Source organism: Rhamphochromis sp. 'chilingali' (assembly GCF_963969265.1).
Source record: "Rhamphochromis sp. 'chilingali' genome assembly, chromosome: 11".
Lineage (NCBI taxonomy): Eukaryota > Metazoa > Chordata > Actinopteri > Cichliformes > Cichlidae > Rhamphochromis > Rhamphochromis sp. 'chilingali'.
Genome location: NC_137938.1, coordinates 14,277,610 through 14,294,814, shown reverse-complemented (window position 1 = coordinate 14,294,814; position 17,205 = coordinate 14,277,610). Strand labels below are relative to the sequence as shown.

The following is a 17,205-nucleotide window of genomic DNA, read 5'->3' as shown; positions in this document are numbered from 1 at the left end:
ACAAATTAATTCACAAGCTGAACCAGTCTCATTACCTCTTAGCTGATGGAATGACAGAAATGTCATTTTTTCTCCCTGCCATCCTTTAAAACATATTTTAAATTTCACATGCTATTAATTTGATCAGTTGTGTTTTTACAACATAAACAGTGCAACAACATGATTGCTATAAATAATTAAAATTATTTCAATAAAAAACATTTAGTTTTCAAACGTTTTAACACTCCTGAAAACAGGTTTGCCTTAAGATGACGGTACACTGAGCTTTAAACTTGCTTATTTTCTTGAGAGGAAGAGGGCACATGACAAAATGCAGAGACTCAGCTGGATTTAAACACAGAGGCGTAGATCACAGAGTCGTTGTTTTCTCTTGCTTCGGACCTGAGGAGAAAACAGTGGAATGAACAATGTGGTTGGGTCGCAGTCTGAAGCTGTGTCAGGTGTCACTTCTGTGATAACCTTTATGATGACACACCGATAGCAACACTGAGGCAGTTTAAGATCAGTTTTGTTATCATGGAGTGTGGTTGTGTCTCCTTTAGTAACGTTTCTAGAAATGTGCAGGCTTTAGCCATTGTTATAAAGATAAATCTTAATTTTTTTTATCTGTGATGATTTCAGTTATTTTGCTTTAGTTGGAGACGTGTGTGGAAACCCTACAATGCTGTGCTGTGAACATGTCAGAGTTTGGAGAGGAAGCATACCAGGAGTGCTGTGGCCGTCTGTTGGAGTTCAGGTGATGTGGAAAACTGGGGTCTTTGGGCCTGATGGTCACTGTGGAATAGGTAACCTCATCTTCATAAGAAGTGGTATCCTAAGAGAAAGAAGAAGTTGATGTAATATGAGTGTGTTGTGTTTAGTAGAGATGCTGAACAGTTACGACTGTGGATCATTACTTACATCCCGGTGTGAGCTCCTCTGTGAAGCCGTAGAAATGGCCTGAGGAGGGACAGAGGGAGTCGAGGATGGAAGCGGGTGGATGTTAGCATAAGTGGTGTCAGGTGGATCTTCGGCGGCTGAAGATCTTGATCTTGTTCTGATGAGCCTGGAGTCAAACACTCTCTGCCAGAGTGGACACATCAAAATCATCACTCCACTAGAATATTTGGTCTGCTATCTGTGTGTGTGTGTGTGTGTGCATGCTCTTCAGCGGGATACTTCCCAAACCTGTGTGTAACTGACAGATATGGCTTATTTAAAGATTTTTTTGCATGTACTCACTTTCTTGTCTGTGCTAGTCTTCTGTTTCTTCCTGCCATGACAACAAAATTTAAAAAGATAAATAAATCAAGGGTTAAATATGTCAAAAGTTGTGCCAACTCAAGCCAGAACAGAACGTTCTTCTTTGCTCAGTCACGTTTCCTAATGTTTAAGGGAAGCTGTTATGTAATACTAGCAAACACAGGCAGCTTACATGCTAAAATACTGCCTTCTAGGAGTTTCTTAATATATCAAAACTAACTAAATGTACAGACACAATCTATAAAGAATCCATGAAAGTCGTTTTATGTATAGTAGTGACCTTCTGTGCTGATATGGACCCTAGCAATGAATGCTCCCCTCCCTACTAAATGCCAAGATACCGACTGTCAGTGTAGAAATATGCTGCGGTGACTGATGTGTTAAAAATGGCAGCAGCAGAATGGAAATTCAGATGACACACACGGTGCATGTTAACACTCATTACAGCATTAGGTAAGACACGTTTTTAAAAGTTCTGCAACACGTGAAAAAAAATACAGTGACATAAGAAATATGCACATTTAAGTAAGTGTTTAAGTGCAAAAAATGACATGAGTCAGCCTCACTAAAGCCTCACTCTCCATCTCTTACTGACTCACCGGAACAGAAGAAGCGCCACCACTAGTGTCACAAGAAGAGAAACTCCAATTCCAGCCAAGACTGGGAGGGACTGCCCTTCTGAGGGGAAAGCACACACTCAGCTTGGAAATAACATATAGTCAATTAGCTCAATAAATTTCAATAAAGGAATTGAGGCAATTTAAGATTTATTTTTCATATCAGATTAAGAGGTTGTGGTATTTGGCACAGATTGCCTTTTGAGGATACAACGAGCATCTGTAAGTATTGGCTCCTACCATCCTGCTTTCTCTGCATGGACAGCAGCACCTGAGTTGAGTTGCTCTCCCCGAGACTGTTCCTGACCTTGCAGAGGTACACTCCACTGTGGGACTCTTCCACAGAGGGAAGGGAGAGCAGCTGTCCTGAGCCCACCTGCAGCATGGAGCTGGTGGTGTCAGAGTCAACCATTTTGTACCATATGTAGCTGTCTGCTGCGGGGTTAGCCACACCGCTGCAGGTCAGATTGACACTGCTGCCCTCATCAAACAGCTGTGGATCCACTGAAATGGAAATGTTCGTTGGAGGGTCTGAAAAAGCCCAAACATCACGATTGTTAACAGATTTGTTATAAAAAGACAGGAAAAATGGTGATAAGTGATCAGCTGTTCACAACCTCTTCTTCTTTGAGTGCTAAAATCTGAAGAGACACATTACAACTAAAATAATTACATTTAAATGTGCTCTCTTGTCTTCCTAATAAAAACAGAAGAGATACACTTCTCAATAGCTTTAAGATCCAAAATGTAAATTAAAAAAAAGGATGACACCCCCCCCCCCCCGGCACACACACACACACACACACACACACACACACACACACACACACATACACACACAAAAGCTGCTGACTTTAATTAATTTGGTTGCATGTAATCTTGCATCTAACTTTGATGCCTAACTTCAGTGGAAAATGTTACATTTGTTGGAATCTTGTTAAAGATTAATTCTTTGAATGAATAAACCTTAAGAGTATCAGTTAAACTCTAATTTCATCACGTATTTGTTAGGACAGGACAGACTTTGTCTTCCAGAAGTGATCTCTAAATTAAAGTGGGCATGTAGGACTAATTTGGACCATGGAGCCCTAAAAAACTGTTATAGATTTAACTCTTTCCGTGAAGCTCAATTTAGGAAATAAATGTTTAAAATAAAAGTTTTTAGAACCCACATAAACCCACCTAAACACTAAAAAACAGTCTAAGGGGGTCACCTTAGACTGCAACAATTAGATTTTTTAAAAATGTGTTTCTGGTCCTTTCATTCATCAGTCTCTTCTCCCTATGGACAACACTAAAGAACTTGTTAACTTGTGAATAATCAGGTCTTAGAAAATTTCCTTTTTAAGTAGATGGTGAAACCAGTTAGACGACATGTGTGCTTTACTGTAAAAAGTTAAAAAATGATGCATCAGCATGGATATTTTAATATCACTTCCTCCAGACTGAACTTTTTGACACATTGTGACAGCAAACAGACAGACTGTAGCAATCATCAGGAAGTTGTGATATCAGTCAGTTGAGGATTGCCTTTGAAATGTCTGACACTGTACTCATGACCATGTGTCTAATTGCCCTCCTAGATAGCTTCCAAGTAACCAGACACACTCACATCTAACGTCAAGGTGAACCTCTGTCGAGTTGATCAAGTCGATGCCCCTCCAGCTGATGTTATTCCATGCCTGGCAGTAGTACCATCCTCTGTCGCTGGGGAGGATGTCAGAGATGATGTAATTCTGCCCTGAACTGAGAAGCTGTCCATCCTTATACAGGCTGTATCCGCTGTGTGCCACAGGAGGGTTGGCATCGCTGCTGCAGGTCAAAGTCGCTGTCCCTCCACTGCGGATGTCTCCCCATGGACTCACTGATAGTGTCACTTCTCTGGGAGCGTCTGCTTGAGAGGAGATAAGGAAGTGTAGCCACATGGACGATAAATCCTGATCGTAATGATGGAGTCATTAAAAGTGTCAATACATGCAACAAAAATAAAATACAATGAAGGAAAATTTCAGTATTTTACTTCCCCTTTTCTGTTTTTAAAACTAATTTTTACAAGCCACAAAAAAACTCCTCTGTCATCCTGCTGTCTCTTATCTCATCGGCATGGGCCACAACAATGGTGCTCATGCTGGATAAAACATAACCTTATCTGACCTTATTTCACACTTAGATCAAACTTCAAGCAGCCTTTAACCTAATTTCCCAGAGTAAAGGTGATATATTGTGATGTCCAAGTGAGGATATGTAAAAGTACAACTTGAGCCAATTTCTGGACACAATTGTCCAAAAATGATTCTAATAATTCACATGATCAAAGTTATTGAAATATTATGATGAGATTCAAGTGTACTCCTGTAACAATTGGTCTTCCTCACAGGAGACAGAAAGAAAAACACAGTCATATATAATAAAGTTAATCATATATTCATGTAGCACATGAATAGAGCGGGGCCTGTAACTTGAATTCTGTGGTATGCTTTCTTAACCCTCTACTCACATTGAACATTCAGAGCCACAGGTGCGGATCTGACTGATTCCTGTCCATGGACTGCACAATAGTAGTCCCCAGCATCCTCTCTCCTGGCCTGGAAGACTGGATTTGACACAGGTTGCCCATCTCTGAACCAGACAATGTCTTTAGGCTCAGGACAGCCTGACATACAGGTCAGCGCGACATGACCTCCCTCTGTCACAGTGCTCGGCTCGATGACTGTGGTCAGCTCTGATAAAGAAACATAAATCAATAAATGTTTGCTAAACTCATCGAAACAGAAATGTTCTCGTAATTAGTTGTTACCTCCCACAGACAAGTACATCGGTTTTATGCTCATCCATCTGTTGAATGTTGTGGTAAAACAAAAATAGTAAGCTCCTTCATCAGTGTGTTGTACATCATTGACCTTCAGACTGCAGTCGCCGCGGAAGTTTCCCAAATATTTAAAGTGGTCCAGACTTGAAGTAAGTTTATCAAGAGGAAAAAGTCCCCATCTGCCAGATGCATACAAGTTTTTAAACCAGCTGACAGAAGTAACAAAGTGACCTACAGGGTAGTCATATTTGCAGTTGATCAACACTGATGTTCCTTTCAAAGCACACTGATTTTCAGACGTCACACTCCAGTCTCCGCTCCAGACACCTTTGGACAAAAATGCAGAAAATGAAGAAAAATGTATTTCCAGAATTAGCGCTGCAGTTCCATTTTAGTCATCACATATCCTGTTTATTAGATTAAAAAAATAAATCTCCTCACCTGGCGTTATTACCAGAATGATCAGGCTCCAGCTTTCCATTATTTGAAGTTTTACCTGCAACAATCATGACACAGGTCAATATACACCAGCTGTCCCAAAAAATAAAGAAACCATGAGTTAGTGATCAGAAGTACTCACCGGCTGAAGCAAAGTGGTTTATTGCTTTACACATTCTTCATTTTTGTGGTGCAAAAAGCAGAAGTAGGCACACATCCTTTCGTTGCTTCCTCTAATGTCACACTTTCAGAATGATTATGAAAAGTTATAGTTTCATTTTTTTTTAAAACGGATATCAACACAAATATTTCAATTTATAATTAACCTATTAAAATGTTTCCATACTCTATTAAACAAGCATTATCTAATAATTGTATTTAAAAAAAGACAACTAATTGATACAGCTTACATCTAATGAAGATGTTTTATTTATTTAAGATGATCAACTCTGACTTCGACTAACATCACTTTAAAATGACTGTTCTTAATTAAGGATTTCTCATTTGTTGAATGCCCGCTGTTCTAGCTCATCGCCTTTTTTTGCCGAGGAAAGGAGTCAAGGATGTAGGAAGGGCTTGTAGACGACCTGAAATATATTTTTCCACCAGGTGGGGCTACCGCTCTATTTAAGTGAAGCTGGAGAACCCACCGGTGTCTTCATAGATATTTTTTGCTCAAAGTGCAGCGCTGTGATCGTCTTAACGTATTTTCATGTGATACCTCTGTGTGCAGCTGTCACTCTAACGCTGTGGCAATGGATTGTTTTGTGTTTTGGATCTCGCAGGCGTTTAAGTATCAAAAGCAATGGATTTTAAGAGCATGTTTCATGACTCATTCAGGTTTGTGGTTCTTGTATCCAACATAAGTGAATTATGCTGTGCACTGTGGTTGGTGTCCATGAACAGGAAGAGCCTGTTCTCAAAGGAACAATCACCATGTGATTTCCTCTCCTCTCCGCTGTATTTAACTAAGGCATTATTAAGGTACTTTTATATCGTGCGTCCAACAGGATGATTGTAACATCATGATTTGTCATGACTGATTTCTTAACGTTGTCTTTTCTGGACACATTGCCCCACGAAATATTGCAATTGCTGCAAAAGAAAGGAAATGTTACAAACAGCGCATTAGTGACACATTTATAGGCAAAAACATTTTCTAAACTTTGAAAGTTTGAAGCTATAGGATGAAGTTCTGCATCAGGTCAAATATGTAGACTCTTTCAGAAAGAGTGAGTGAGCCTCTAAAGAAATTTGTGTACAAATCTGGGACTCATCAATACTTTCTTGAATTTGTTCGTACTCTACGAGCAAATGTAGAAGCGCTTCAGAACATATGAACAAATGATAAAAGCCCGGATGTCTTAGAAAATTTAGTCACACATCTTTAAACTGAACACTACAACTACTAATTCTATTACTAATACTGGTTATTATAAGTTTCTTCATCATTCAAAGGTTTCCAAAACACTAAAAGCTTAAAGTGCTCAGAATTAGAATGAAATATGTGACAAATGTGAACACTTTTAACCTTTTTATTAATAAGCATATAACAGCTAACAAAGGCATTGTGGTGTCTAATCTTATCTCATCTTAAAATATTCTTCATTTCCATCCAGCAAGTATGGAAGATGAAGAGTATAGTTTCATTTCTCCACACTGTCCCAGCTTTGCTCGTGATAGTGGATGTTTTTCAATAACTGCAGTGCAGTTTCTCATCTGAGGCTGACACATCCTTGTCCTCAACTTTTTTTTCCCAATATCAATTTAGATATATTCCAGCCCAAGCCTGGTGTTTTCTGCTTAAAAAAAGGGAAACAATCACTTTAGAGTAAAAATGCACTTTTTCTTCAGAGACTATAGTTTCAGTAGCCTCAGTCAGACTTCATTTATGAATTTATTTCCATTAATTTCAAGATAAAGAGATTTCTTTATATAGAGAAAAGAGGGTGTGGTATGGAGATTATGGTAGCAGTCAGGAGTAGTTGAGAGTGAATCCAACAAACGCGGTGATAACTGGGACAATACTGGTTCATGTTTGAGGTTTCACTTTCTTTCTTTTTTTGCGCAATAAGAACATTTAGGTTAGTGAATGAGACCCAATATGTGCTTATTTTTCCTTTTCAGGCTTAAAATCTAAAGTGTTGCAAAACAAGACGTGGATCACCACAAGAAGCAAGACGTTCTTGAGTTGATCCATGTCACTGTGGAAAGTCTCAAATGTCCGGTGAAAACCGTGCACAAAGTACACAGTCATAGATAAATACATAAGATTCTTGTGAGAGTTAATTGTTTGAAATATTTATTATTTTATTACAAATGAATTAGATGATATTTTAAAATCAGCAGCAAAGAAAAACAGACATGCACAACTGATTGATTTTATTTTATTTTATTGACAGCTCATTTGCATTGATTGGATATAATACAAGCTCTATCAACTGCACAAACATCTAAATTTAGTGGAGAAGATCAATCAGTGCGGGAACTCATCAATGTGAAGTGCTGTATATCCTTTATGCATGTCAAAAATGATTCTACACGATTTCTCCCTCAGATATCAAGCTCTTATTTTCATACAAATCATCACTGCAAATGATAAAGTAGCAACCGCTAATAATTGGTCATCAAAAATTCCACTGTTAAGTATCAACAAACAGGCAACACTAGAAATATGGCAACCTGCAACGTGGAGTGCAAGCAAAAAGGCATTCAGTGTTATTGCTGTTCAGGTGCACAGAAAGAAACAGCAAAGTTAGGAGCTGGACTCCAGGAAAGAACACATGCTTCTCTCTTAGTGAATCCATAATGTGACACAATCCGAGTGTCTGATCCAGAACGGTGTACGGTGTCACCAGGGTGAGTTTCCTGTCCCTTGAGTGGACAGAAGCAAAGTGATTAGCTCAAATGAGGAAAGCTGATGTGCCATTCAGCTAAGAAAGAAAACAGGAGAAGAGAATAAAATATAAAACCTGCACTTAAACAGGGAGCGTGTCCAGGTAAGAAAAGCAACAACAAACCTACATCACAGTGCTGTTGCTGTTTTTGACACGAGCAGCTGTAAGTGACTTACCTGAAGCTGCTTCCTCCTGGTTAGTGACTCAGCTGGGGCAGTAAAGTGTAAACAACTTTGGAGGAATCCTTTGGTTTTTTATCAGCACCCAGTGGCCGGTTGTGCACCTGCACCTGATCTGTGCTGCACGGACAGCAAACAGGAACCACATTAGTTCATCTCACATCATATCATAAAAGTAACAGGTCAACATAACATAAAGCAATAGTAGAAAACAGCAAAAGTAACAATAGTACTGTGGACCTAAACGTTGGAGAAACAAATCGACAGTGAAACAGGAAGTGGGTCTTAAATTTGGGGACGATTACTGGGGAAAAGTAATTGGCAGAATTCCTCACCCTCATGAAAAAGACTCGCCCTTATTCAGGTTAAGACTGTATACAGATTGCATTTGTAAAAATCAAGACGATCTAAAACATATCCTGGCATCCTTTTAATACCTCTGCCCGTGATTTAACTTGCATGTTTTTTACCAGCTCAGTCATGCTGGACTTTTTATTTTGAGGTGCTTGCGCATGTTTTGATCGTTGCGCTGAAATCTCATCCACTAGTTTCCATTTTTGGTCTCTGAGGATTCCACTCTAAACCTTAGTCGTAAGCTGATGGATGTTTTTGCATTTACTTCAGTGTTGATGTAGAATTTTGCTGTCCTCACCCTCCAGCTACATCACTTTGGCTGAAAGATGTTTTTTTTTAAACTGTGAAAAAACTAATTCAGGCTCAGAGGGAATGCTAATAAGTTCTTGTACATGTGGCGGCTGTTTATCATTTATTTTAACTGCTTGAACACAATTGTACTAGGCTAATTTTGAGTGTATGTTTTTTAAATTAAAATTTTTTTATATATTGGGTGGGACCTTTGGGATGGGGAAGGTTTGTAGTTTGCGTAATATGGGAAAAAGATATGCAGGTGTGCCGTACCTGGACAACCTGGAGTAGTGCACAGTGATGTAGTTGGAGGCAAGGCTGCAACTTTGACCTTCTGTGATTGGTGGAGCATCCTTCAGAGGAACAATGGAGGGATGGGAGCTGTCACTCAAATCCTCTGGCTCCTCCTGCACACACACACACACACACACACACACACACACACACACACACACACGCACACGCACACACACACACACACACACACACACAAATGCAAAAACTGCATTTCTCATCCATAGCCATGAATGCCTCGTAAATATTTTCTCACCGGTATGTCGGACATCTTGCCCTTCCTCACTGGGTAGATATGTTCAGCTGACTCATAAAACATAGTGTCAGCTGTCACTGATGGACACTGTGGGGGAAACGCACGAAAACACACACACAGCAGAGAAAACTGAGAATTAGACTTACAGCAAAACTACAGCAAGAAATGAAGAGATAGAGCAATTCCATAACTGATCAAAACCAATTAAACAAAGATCACTGTACCTTGTTTGTCACGTCTACTGACTCTGTGTCTACTCTGTGCATGTTTTTACTGGGAAGGTAAAGAAAAGGGATTGTTAGCAAGTGACAACCCCTCTAACAACACTAATACAAATAAGCCAAAGGGAAGAAAAACGAGCAACTGACAAAACTGTCATATGTTCCTCCTTAAAACAGAGGAAGAAATTGTGCTTTTTTTATGTCTGCGTAAGATCACAGAAATAGCCCAGGAGTAGTAATGGATAAATAGCAGTGTACTTCCTGTCACCTGATCATAACAGCCACTGTCAGTGTGATGAGTCCAGCAGAAACACCCACTGCTGAGGCCAAGGCAATGACCTTTAAACGACCTGCCAATGGAAGGATTACAAGGGTTATCAGTGTGACTAGAGGGTGGAAGAAAGGAGATGAAATGATGGAGTACAGAAGTGCCGCAAGCTAAAAAAAGATCAGAAATAAAAATAGAAAGTGTATGTGACTAAAGAGGGAAAGAGCACGGCATTAGTTAGCCGCTGTCTAGACTTTAGTCTTGTGTTTCCAGTCCTGATTTCCAAACCCAGCTCCACTTCTTCGGCTGTCTAGACTCACAGAGTCGTTTTCCACAGCACCTCATCACCTCCTCCTCCCCCCTTGTAGAGAGAGGGCTTTAAGTGACTCACCATGACTCATACAAAAACAGTCAGAAATCATGAGACCATATACAATGAAGACCAGAGCCTGCGATACTGACAGGAAGGTTTCATCACCATTCAGACAAAGGAAAATCTATCCAAACATCTCCTATGGTAAAAAATTGCAGATAAATACTCGAAGCCTTGTTGAGTCTGCGCCTGATTGAGTGTGAGTGTGTAAAAAGTGAAGAGATCCCCCAAATTACTACAGTTTATCCGGAGGAAATGTGTACATTGTGTATGTGAGGACAAAGTTTAAAAACTTTCCAATGATTTTTGAGCTTTCATTTTGATGATCTCTTGCTGCTTCCAAAGAGCAATATCCTGGGAGGAAAGTACCAAAAACTGAAGTTCTGAAACTGGACATTGGCGCTAGCTAGTGCCAAAAGTGAGTCAATCTAAACTTGGGCAGAATTAGACCAACAAAGCTTTGGTCTATGGTGCTAACATACCTCTTTATTGAAAACTGTGCGGATATTTATGTTATTATTAATGTTTTTGGGGGGAGTTTTTCTAGCTAAAACTACCTATGCTGGTAAGGTTTGGCTAAAACCAACTGCTAAACTGCTTTTCTGCTCTCTGATAGCGCTTTAGCTATTAGCTATGTATTGCTTCAGCTAATAAGAATAAGAAGGAATTGTGCCTGTGGTAGCATTTTTAAAGCAATTATATAATGAATATCCTTCATTTTTTTCTTATTAACTGTGCTTTTTAACTATAGCTTGTTTCACACACATTTGGTGAACAGTATTCTAGTATCATTTTATTTTCATGTTAGCTCTAATTAGCAGGGATATGTGTCTGTTTGCAGAAGCACTTTGCTAACCACAGCAGGAGGCGTTAGCTGGTAACTTAGCACTCCACTCTGTCATAATCAGTTTTGGCTGCATATAACAACAAATACACTAAACTTGAGGCTTCAAACCATGCACATCTTTATATATATATATTTTTATAGTCTGTAGGTGTTGCTAGTTAATCAGTGTTTGGATCCTCTTTAAGAATATTCATGTCCCTACGTAATTTCATCTTTGTTCAGATATTTCAGTCTCAGCCAAAGTGGCGGGCAGACCAAACAACATGTCCTTCTTTAAAGTTGCACTGTGGTTAAAAATTACAGCCATATTTTTATAAACTAACAAAAAAACTGCTTGATAACATCCTGTTGACAGACATGTAACAAATGTGAATGTGTTTGTACCTCTGACTCTTACGGTGAGGACTGGAGAGCTGTGGGCTCCAATTCGATTCCTGGCCTCACAGTAGTACTGACCGCTTGCACTCGGGCCAACCTCAGAGATGGTAAAGACAGGACCAGACTTGGTGACCCAAGCTGCATGTCAGAGCACAGGAAAGGAGATTCTTCTTATGCATGCCACAACACAAATTCATATAACATACTTCCTGTGGAGGATCCTACAGATGGAAATGTTGCCTTTGTATAAATGCTTTAAAATGTATTAGTTAGTTTTTATATGCTGACATTGCACAGCCCCTCCATCCAGAGCTAATCGGTGCCATGTGAAGTTGTCCACTGCTGGGTTCGCCTGACTGCTGCAGGTCAAGGTCAAAGGTCTGCCAGCATCCACAACACTGGAGGGACGAGCCAGAACTGAAGTGTTCTTAGGGGGATCTTGAGAGAGAATAAGAAAGAATTAAGACAGCTTCAAACTTTACTCTATGAAGAAAAGCCACAGGAGTACAAGCAGAGCAGAAACTGAGACAAAACTGCTAAACGACACGAAGCCAGCCAACACATTCATTACTTACACAGCACAGTGAGAGTAGCAACAGGTGACGTTTGGTATCCTAATCCGTTTGAAGCTCTGCAGTAGTACTGACCAGCATGGTGAGCACGCACAGACGACAATGTCAGGTTCTGAAAGGCACCTTTAGCAATCACCTGGTCACCAATGATACGATACCAAGCATACCTGTAGCAGAGAGGTGATTATGGGGGTGGGGATGATGATGATGATTAGGGTGAAAATGATTCATGGGACTGGGCAAACATGAAGCAATAATTTTTTGTTAGTTTTCCCTGGTAGAAGACTGAAGATTAGGGGGGACAGGGGCTTTTAGTCTGTGGCACCCAGACCCTTTAACAGGTATAATCAGGCCTGCTGTTGACATTCATTTGTCTTTAAGTATTTTTTTTTAAATTCTGTTTTAAGATGTTTCTCTATTGATGTTAATAAAAGTGTCTTAATTGCTGTACAGCACTCTGTGCCTTTTATGGCCACAAAATGTGCTAACTAAATAAACTTTACTTACTTATATTTTTAATGACTGATAGTGCTGGGGGGTTTTCGGTGAAGAAATAATAAAATAATTCAGGACTTGCAAAATATCCAGTTTTAAATGAGAAACAAGACTGAAGTTTGAATTTACATAATTTTAATGTGGTGAAAAGCCATGAGAGAATCATGATACTGACGAGGAAAAACACCAAGACAAGGAAAAAATACGTAGTAGAATTAAACTTGGTTGTTGCTGTACCCTCATACCTGTTGGCAGGAGGGTTTGCGTGGCTGACACAGCTCAGGTTTGCAAATGAGCCCTCTCTCATATCCCCTCGAGGACTCACCAGCACATGAGTGTTCTTTGGAGAGTCTAAAGAAGCGGACAGACAGTCAAAAAAGAAAAAAAAGATGCTATTATTTATAATGATTATGCAAATTGGTCAGGTTGCGTCAGTAAGGACGTCCAGCATAAATTTCCAAATCAAACACACAGAGCTAAACACTGTGACAAACCCTTGTGGTAAGAGAGCAGCCAAAAGAGCTTTTTTATTTGATTATTAAACTTAATCTGTGTGGAACAGTATGAAAAAAAAACTGTCTGAGCTGAGGTTGTATCACTTCCTGTTCCTTTATCCATATGACATTTATTTGAGTACTCGCTTCATATCTCGCTTAAAATAGAGTCGTTGCTTAATCAGTTTAACCCAGACTGCCCTTTGACAGATTTACACAATAAGAACTAGAATAAAACCCCGACTAGAATAACCATTTACAGAAAATGACACCAATCTATTACTAAACACATGATTTTGATTGGTTTAATTGGGGGCAGATTGTCTCTGTGATATTAATAAAAACATGCAACAAACTTACAAGTGACATTGAGTAGAAGCGCTTTGGAGCGATCCGTTCCAAGTGAGTTACGGGCTACACAGAAATACTCTCCTCTGTCTGTGTATTTGAGGTTGGACAGGTGGAGCTGAGGCCTGAAACTATCTGGGATGCTCCCACTCTCCATGTCTGGAAAACACACAAAGGATTAGTGCAGGCATAAAATTTAAGTGTGGTCATAATCCAAGAAATATGTTTTCTTCTATAGTACACTGTTTCCAAAACTTCAGTTAGTTTAGATTTTTTTATTTCTACAAATTATTCATTATTATGTCTACTTATGTGTAACTGTCATCAACCAGTTAGTCCATCCATCTCAATCAGGTGGACGTGGATGTATCACATATAATTTAAATACAATGAACAGAGGTGAGTCCGGTACCTTTGAACCAAGCAAAGCTCTCGACAGGCGGAGCTGCATCGCTGCTGCAGGTCAGAGTGACGGAGCTGCCCTCTGACACCTCTCCTACTGGAAAGACTGTGATGGAGGTGAAGCGAGGACCATCTGGTGAGCATGAGAAAGAGCAAAGAGGGACAACCCCATTACCAAAAATCTGAGAAGATGAGTAAGTATAACAAAATGAAAACCCTGTATTTAACAGAAAACAGTACAGACAACATATCAAGTGCTGAACTAGTCGAATTTTATTGAATATGCTCATTGCGAATTTGGTAACAAGAGCATGTGTGCAGTATATTTTATGTTTGTGATCTGAGGAGAGCAGATGTTGTTGTTGCTTTTTTGAATTGGTTGATTTTGGATTGCAGAAGCACAGCAGTTTAGGGGCAACTCTGTTGTATTTTTGTTCCGTGGAGTTCAAAATGTTTCTATTTCAATTTTTCTACAAATCCATGCTGTACATTTAGAATGTAGTTTGGCATTGTTTCACTGTAATAAGAAAGACGATTAAAGTTAATTTGGTTGGTCAGACCTCAGGATAGTTTTTGCAAATGTTCTTTGGAGGGCAATCAGTGTTGGTTTTCAACCTTGTCCCTGAAGGTTCGGATGTTTTCTCTGGATACTGAAGACTTCATTGTGGAATTATTGAACTGTTTAGCCACACTATATTTTATTCTGAAAGGACCTTTTTCTGCACATTACTTGGTAACCTCATTAGCTATGACATGATTAAAAAAAATTAGTGTAACATACTTATGTAGTCTTTGTATGATTTTGAATTAAATATAAAATTTAATTGATTTCTAAATAAATCGTTATGTGTAGATTTACATTGTGCACAGCATCCTAATGGGTTTGTACACAATTTAACGTTTATCAGGGCCAGTAACATGCATATATGCCCTATATGTGTGAAGTTCAGTAAAATCTGAAAATTTAATTGCTGATCTTTCCAGCAGTTACATTTTCCAGCTATTCCAGGAATATCCTCCTACATGCCTGTGAACATGACATGAAGAGATAAACTAGAAGATATGAAAAGCTTTCAGGTTTGGTTGCCTGAGGTTGCTTACGTCCCAGTGCCAGTGAGAGTGATGGAGACTGTACGTTCTGGGGTGGGATCGGTCGACAGGTGTATGCTCCGGCATGCTGCTGGTCAAAGCGGTTAATGATCATCCATTTCTCATAAGAGCCGAGGTTTAGACCATTCCTGCGTGCACAACAGCACAGAAAATCTACACTTAACATGGACTGTTTTTATAAATGCTCAACAGACTGGTTCTTTTTTCTAACACTCGAAGCATTTTACACAACATGCCTCATTCACACCCATTCACTCAAGCACTTTTCTATGCTTAAGTGCTTTCTGTCTAGCATTCACACACCGATGGATGCATTGGAGAGCAACTAGGGTCTCAGTATCTTGCCCAAGTATACTTTGGCATGCAGGCTGGAGCAGCCAGAGATCAAACAACCAGCCTTCACATTAGCTGATGACCTCCTCTACCTCCTGAGCTACAGCCACCAACAACAAACAACATAATTCTAACTTTACTCTAATAACAGCTGAGAGACATGTACGGTGTGTACTGTGTACATGCACACTCACGCACCTGTAGAGCGCAAGGCTCCTTCCTGGAGCAGCACATCCTCTGGCCTGGCAGCCCACAAACACAGTGTCTCCGAAGCCGAACATGTTGCCAGGCCTGGCTGGATGCAGCTGGACCTGGAGGTCTGAAGCACAGCTGTTAAGACCTTATTACATAATAGCAGTCATAGCAACTTTCATTAGTGTGAACCTACCTGTTACATCCAGAGTGATGGTGTCCGGGGAGGTCCATCTCCCCAGGGGCTGATCTGTCTCAAATCTGAAGTGATACTGACCTGCATCACTCAGCTTTACACCGCGAATCTGGACTGAACAGCTGGAGTAGCTACCCCCAGTATAACTGGAAGATAGATTTATATTAAAACACATTATTTCTAGAAGTGTTAAAAGAACTTTCACAACCAAACTTTCACTTTAATGCATCTGTGATGTGCGGGTGGTCCCACCGTGTGCGTCCGCGGTATGACAGGCTGATCTGGTTTGGGTCGGTGTGGTGGGTGAACTCCCTGCGACCCTCAGCAGACACACGGAACCACATGACCCGCTTTACAGTGTGACCTGTGAAGATCATAAAAACAAACATACAAACAAAAACTGCAAATTTCATCTTTCTTTAACGCTTTACATTTTTATACTATTTCTTACTATCCAGTGTTTATCTGATAGTACAGAACCCATCTACCATACCCATCTTCTGTACCTGATGGGTAGTCATATCGACAGGGCAGAGTGACGGTCGTTCCTGCCCACACACAGATCTGCTTCCTAGAAAATGAGACACTCCACCTGCTCTGGATGCCTGCAGGGGGCACAAACAGGTATAAGACAGAAATATTGAAGAACACACACACACACACACACACACACACACACACATACACACACACACACACACACACACAGTTAAAAGAAAGCCTACAAAAACCACATGTGTATGATTCACCATCTCATCACGTCATCTTATAATACAGGCTCCACCAGGGTCAATGAATACATATTTGGGAAGTAAAAGAATAAATCTCAACAACCCACAAGTTAGAGTGACTCCTCGGAGGGAAAGCTGTCAAACCACAGCTCTCACTGCTCTGTTCAGAGGGACACATAAAAGTGAAGCAGTGTAAATGAGGCTTGATGAGCAGCCATTGTGACTTCCTGTGCGCCTAACAGCCTGCCTCGGCTGACTACGTTGCACAAAAGGCAATCAATACTTATAAATAACCTGAGCGTAAAGGCAAGGACACCTGGCTGCAGAAGCCTTGGTGCACAATACATCTGTAAAAACTGTTGTTGTTTTTTTTACTCCTGTCATGTAAATCCTTTTGCATGTGATATACTTTTCAATAAAAATCAGTTTAATCTTTGATTAAAAAAAACAAACAACCCACACATCTAGTAATTAATCTCAAAGAATGCACAAAGGTTTAGTTTGCTTCTTGTTTGATGCACAAAATGGAAAGAAAAATGTCATACTTTGATCTCTCTGTGATTTCTCTTACCTGGTAAAGCTGTAAGGATGGTGCCCAGAACTAACGCACCTGCCAACATCTCCGCTGACACGAGCGCTGGAATGTCACCGGAGACGGAGAAAAACACGGGCAGACGGAGCGCTAAAGATCACATCAGTCAAATTTTTTAAAAAAGTCATCGAGTCAATTAGATCTGAAGTACTCACCTCTCAGAGGGTTTACTTTCACCTCGGCCAGTCAAACAGAGTTGTGGGATGTTTGCTACCCCTGATAGTGATGGAGGTGATTTTTATAGTGGTGAGAGTTGCATGGTGATCTGAATCGGCT

General features: G+C 40.0%; 2 protein-coding genes across 2 annotated transcripts; both read right to left on the bottom strand.

Annotated features, from left to right (window-relative positions):
• Positions 1–17: 17 nt before the first annotated feature.
• LOC308405535 (B-cell receptor CD22-like) lies at positions 18–5,149 on the bottom strand (the record flags this gene model as incomplete). The annotated part of the gene is made up of 5 exons (XM_080896206.1): positions 18–2,390; positions 3,472–3,796; positions 4,364–4,581; positions 4,657–4,995; positions 5,110–5,149. The coding sequence occupies 5 exons, from the start codon at positions 5,147–5,149 to the stop codon at positions 2,017–2,019; spliced, it is 1,296 nt and encodes a 431-aa protein (XP_080752332.1). The 3' UTR covers positions 18–2,016.
• Positions 5,150–8,519: 3,370 nt separating this feature from the next.
• On the bottom strand, positions 8,520–16,957 carry LOC308405534 (sialic acid-binding Ig-like lectin 10; the record flags this gene model as incomplete). Its single annotated transcript, XM_080896205.1, has 17 exons — positions 8,520–8,553; positions 9,101–9,234; positions 9,378–9,464; positions 9,602–9,650; positions 9,867–9,948; positions 11,471–11,602; positions 11,753–11,902; positions 12,040–12,203; positions 12,777–12,882; positions 13,386–13,532; positions 13,786–13,908; positions 14,877–15,013; positions 15,417–15,537; positions 15,607–15,752; positions 15,859–15,970; positions 16,113–16,211; positions 16,909–16,957. 17 exons carry the CDS (start codon positions 16,955–16,957, stop codon positions 8,520–8,522), a joined length of 1,872 nt encoding a protein of 623 aa, XP_080752331.1.
• Between the last annotated feature and the right edge of the window lie 248 nt (positions 16,958–17,205).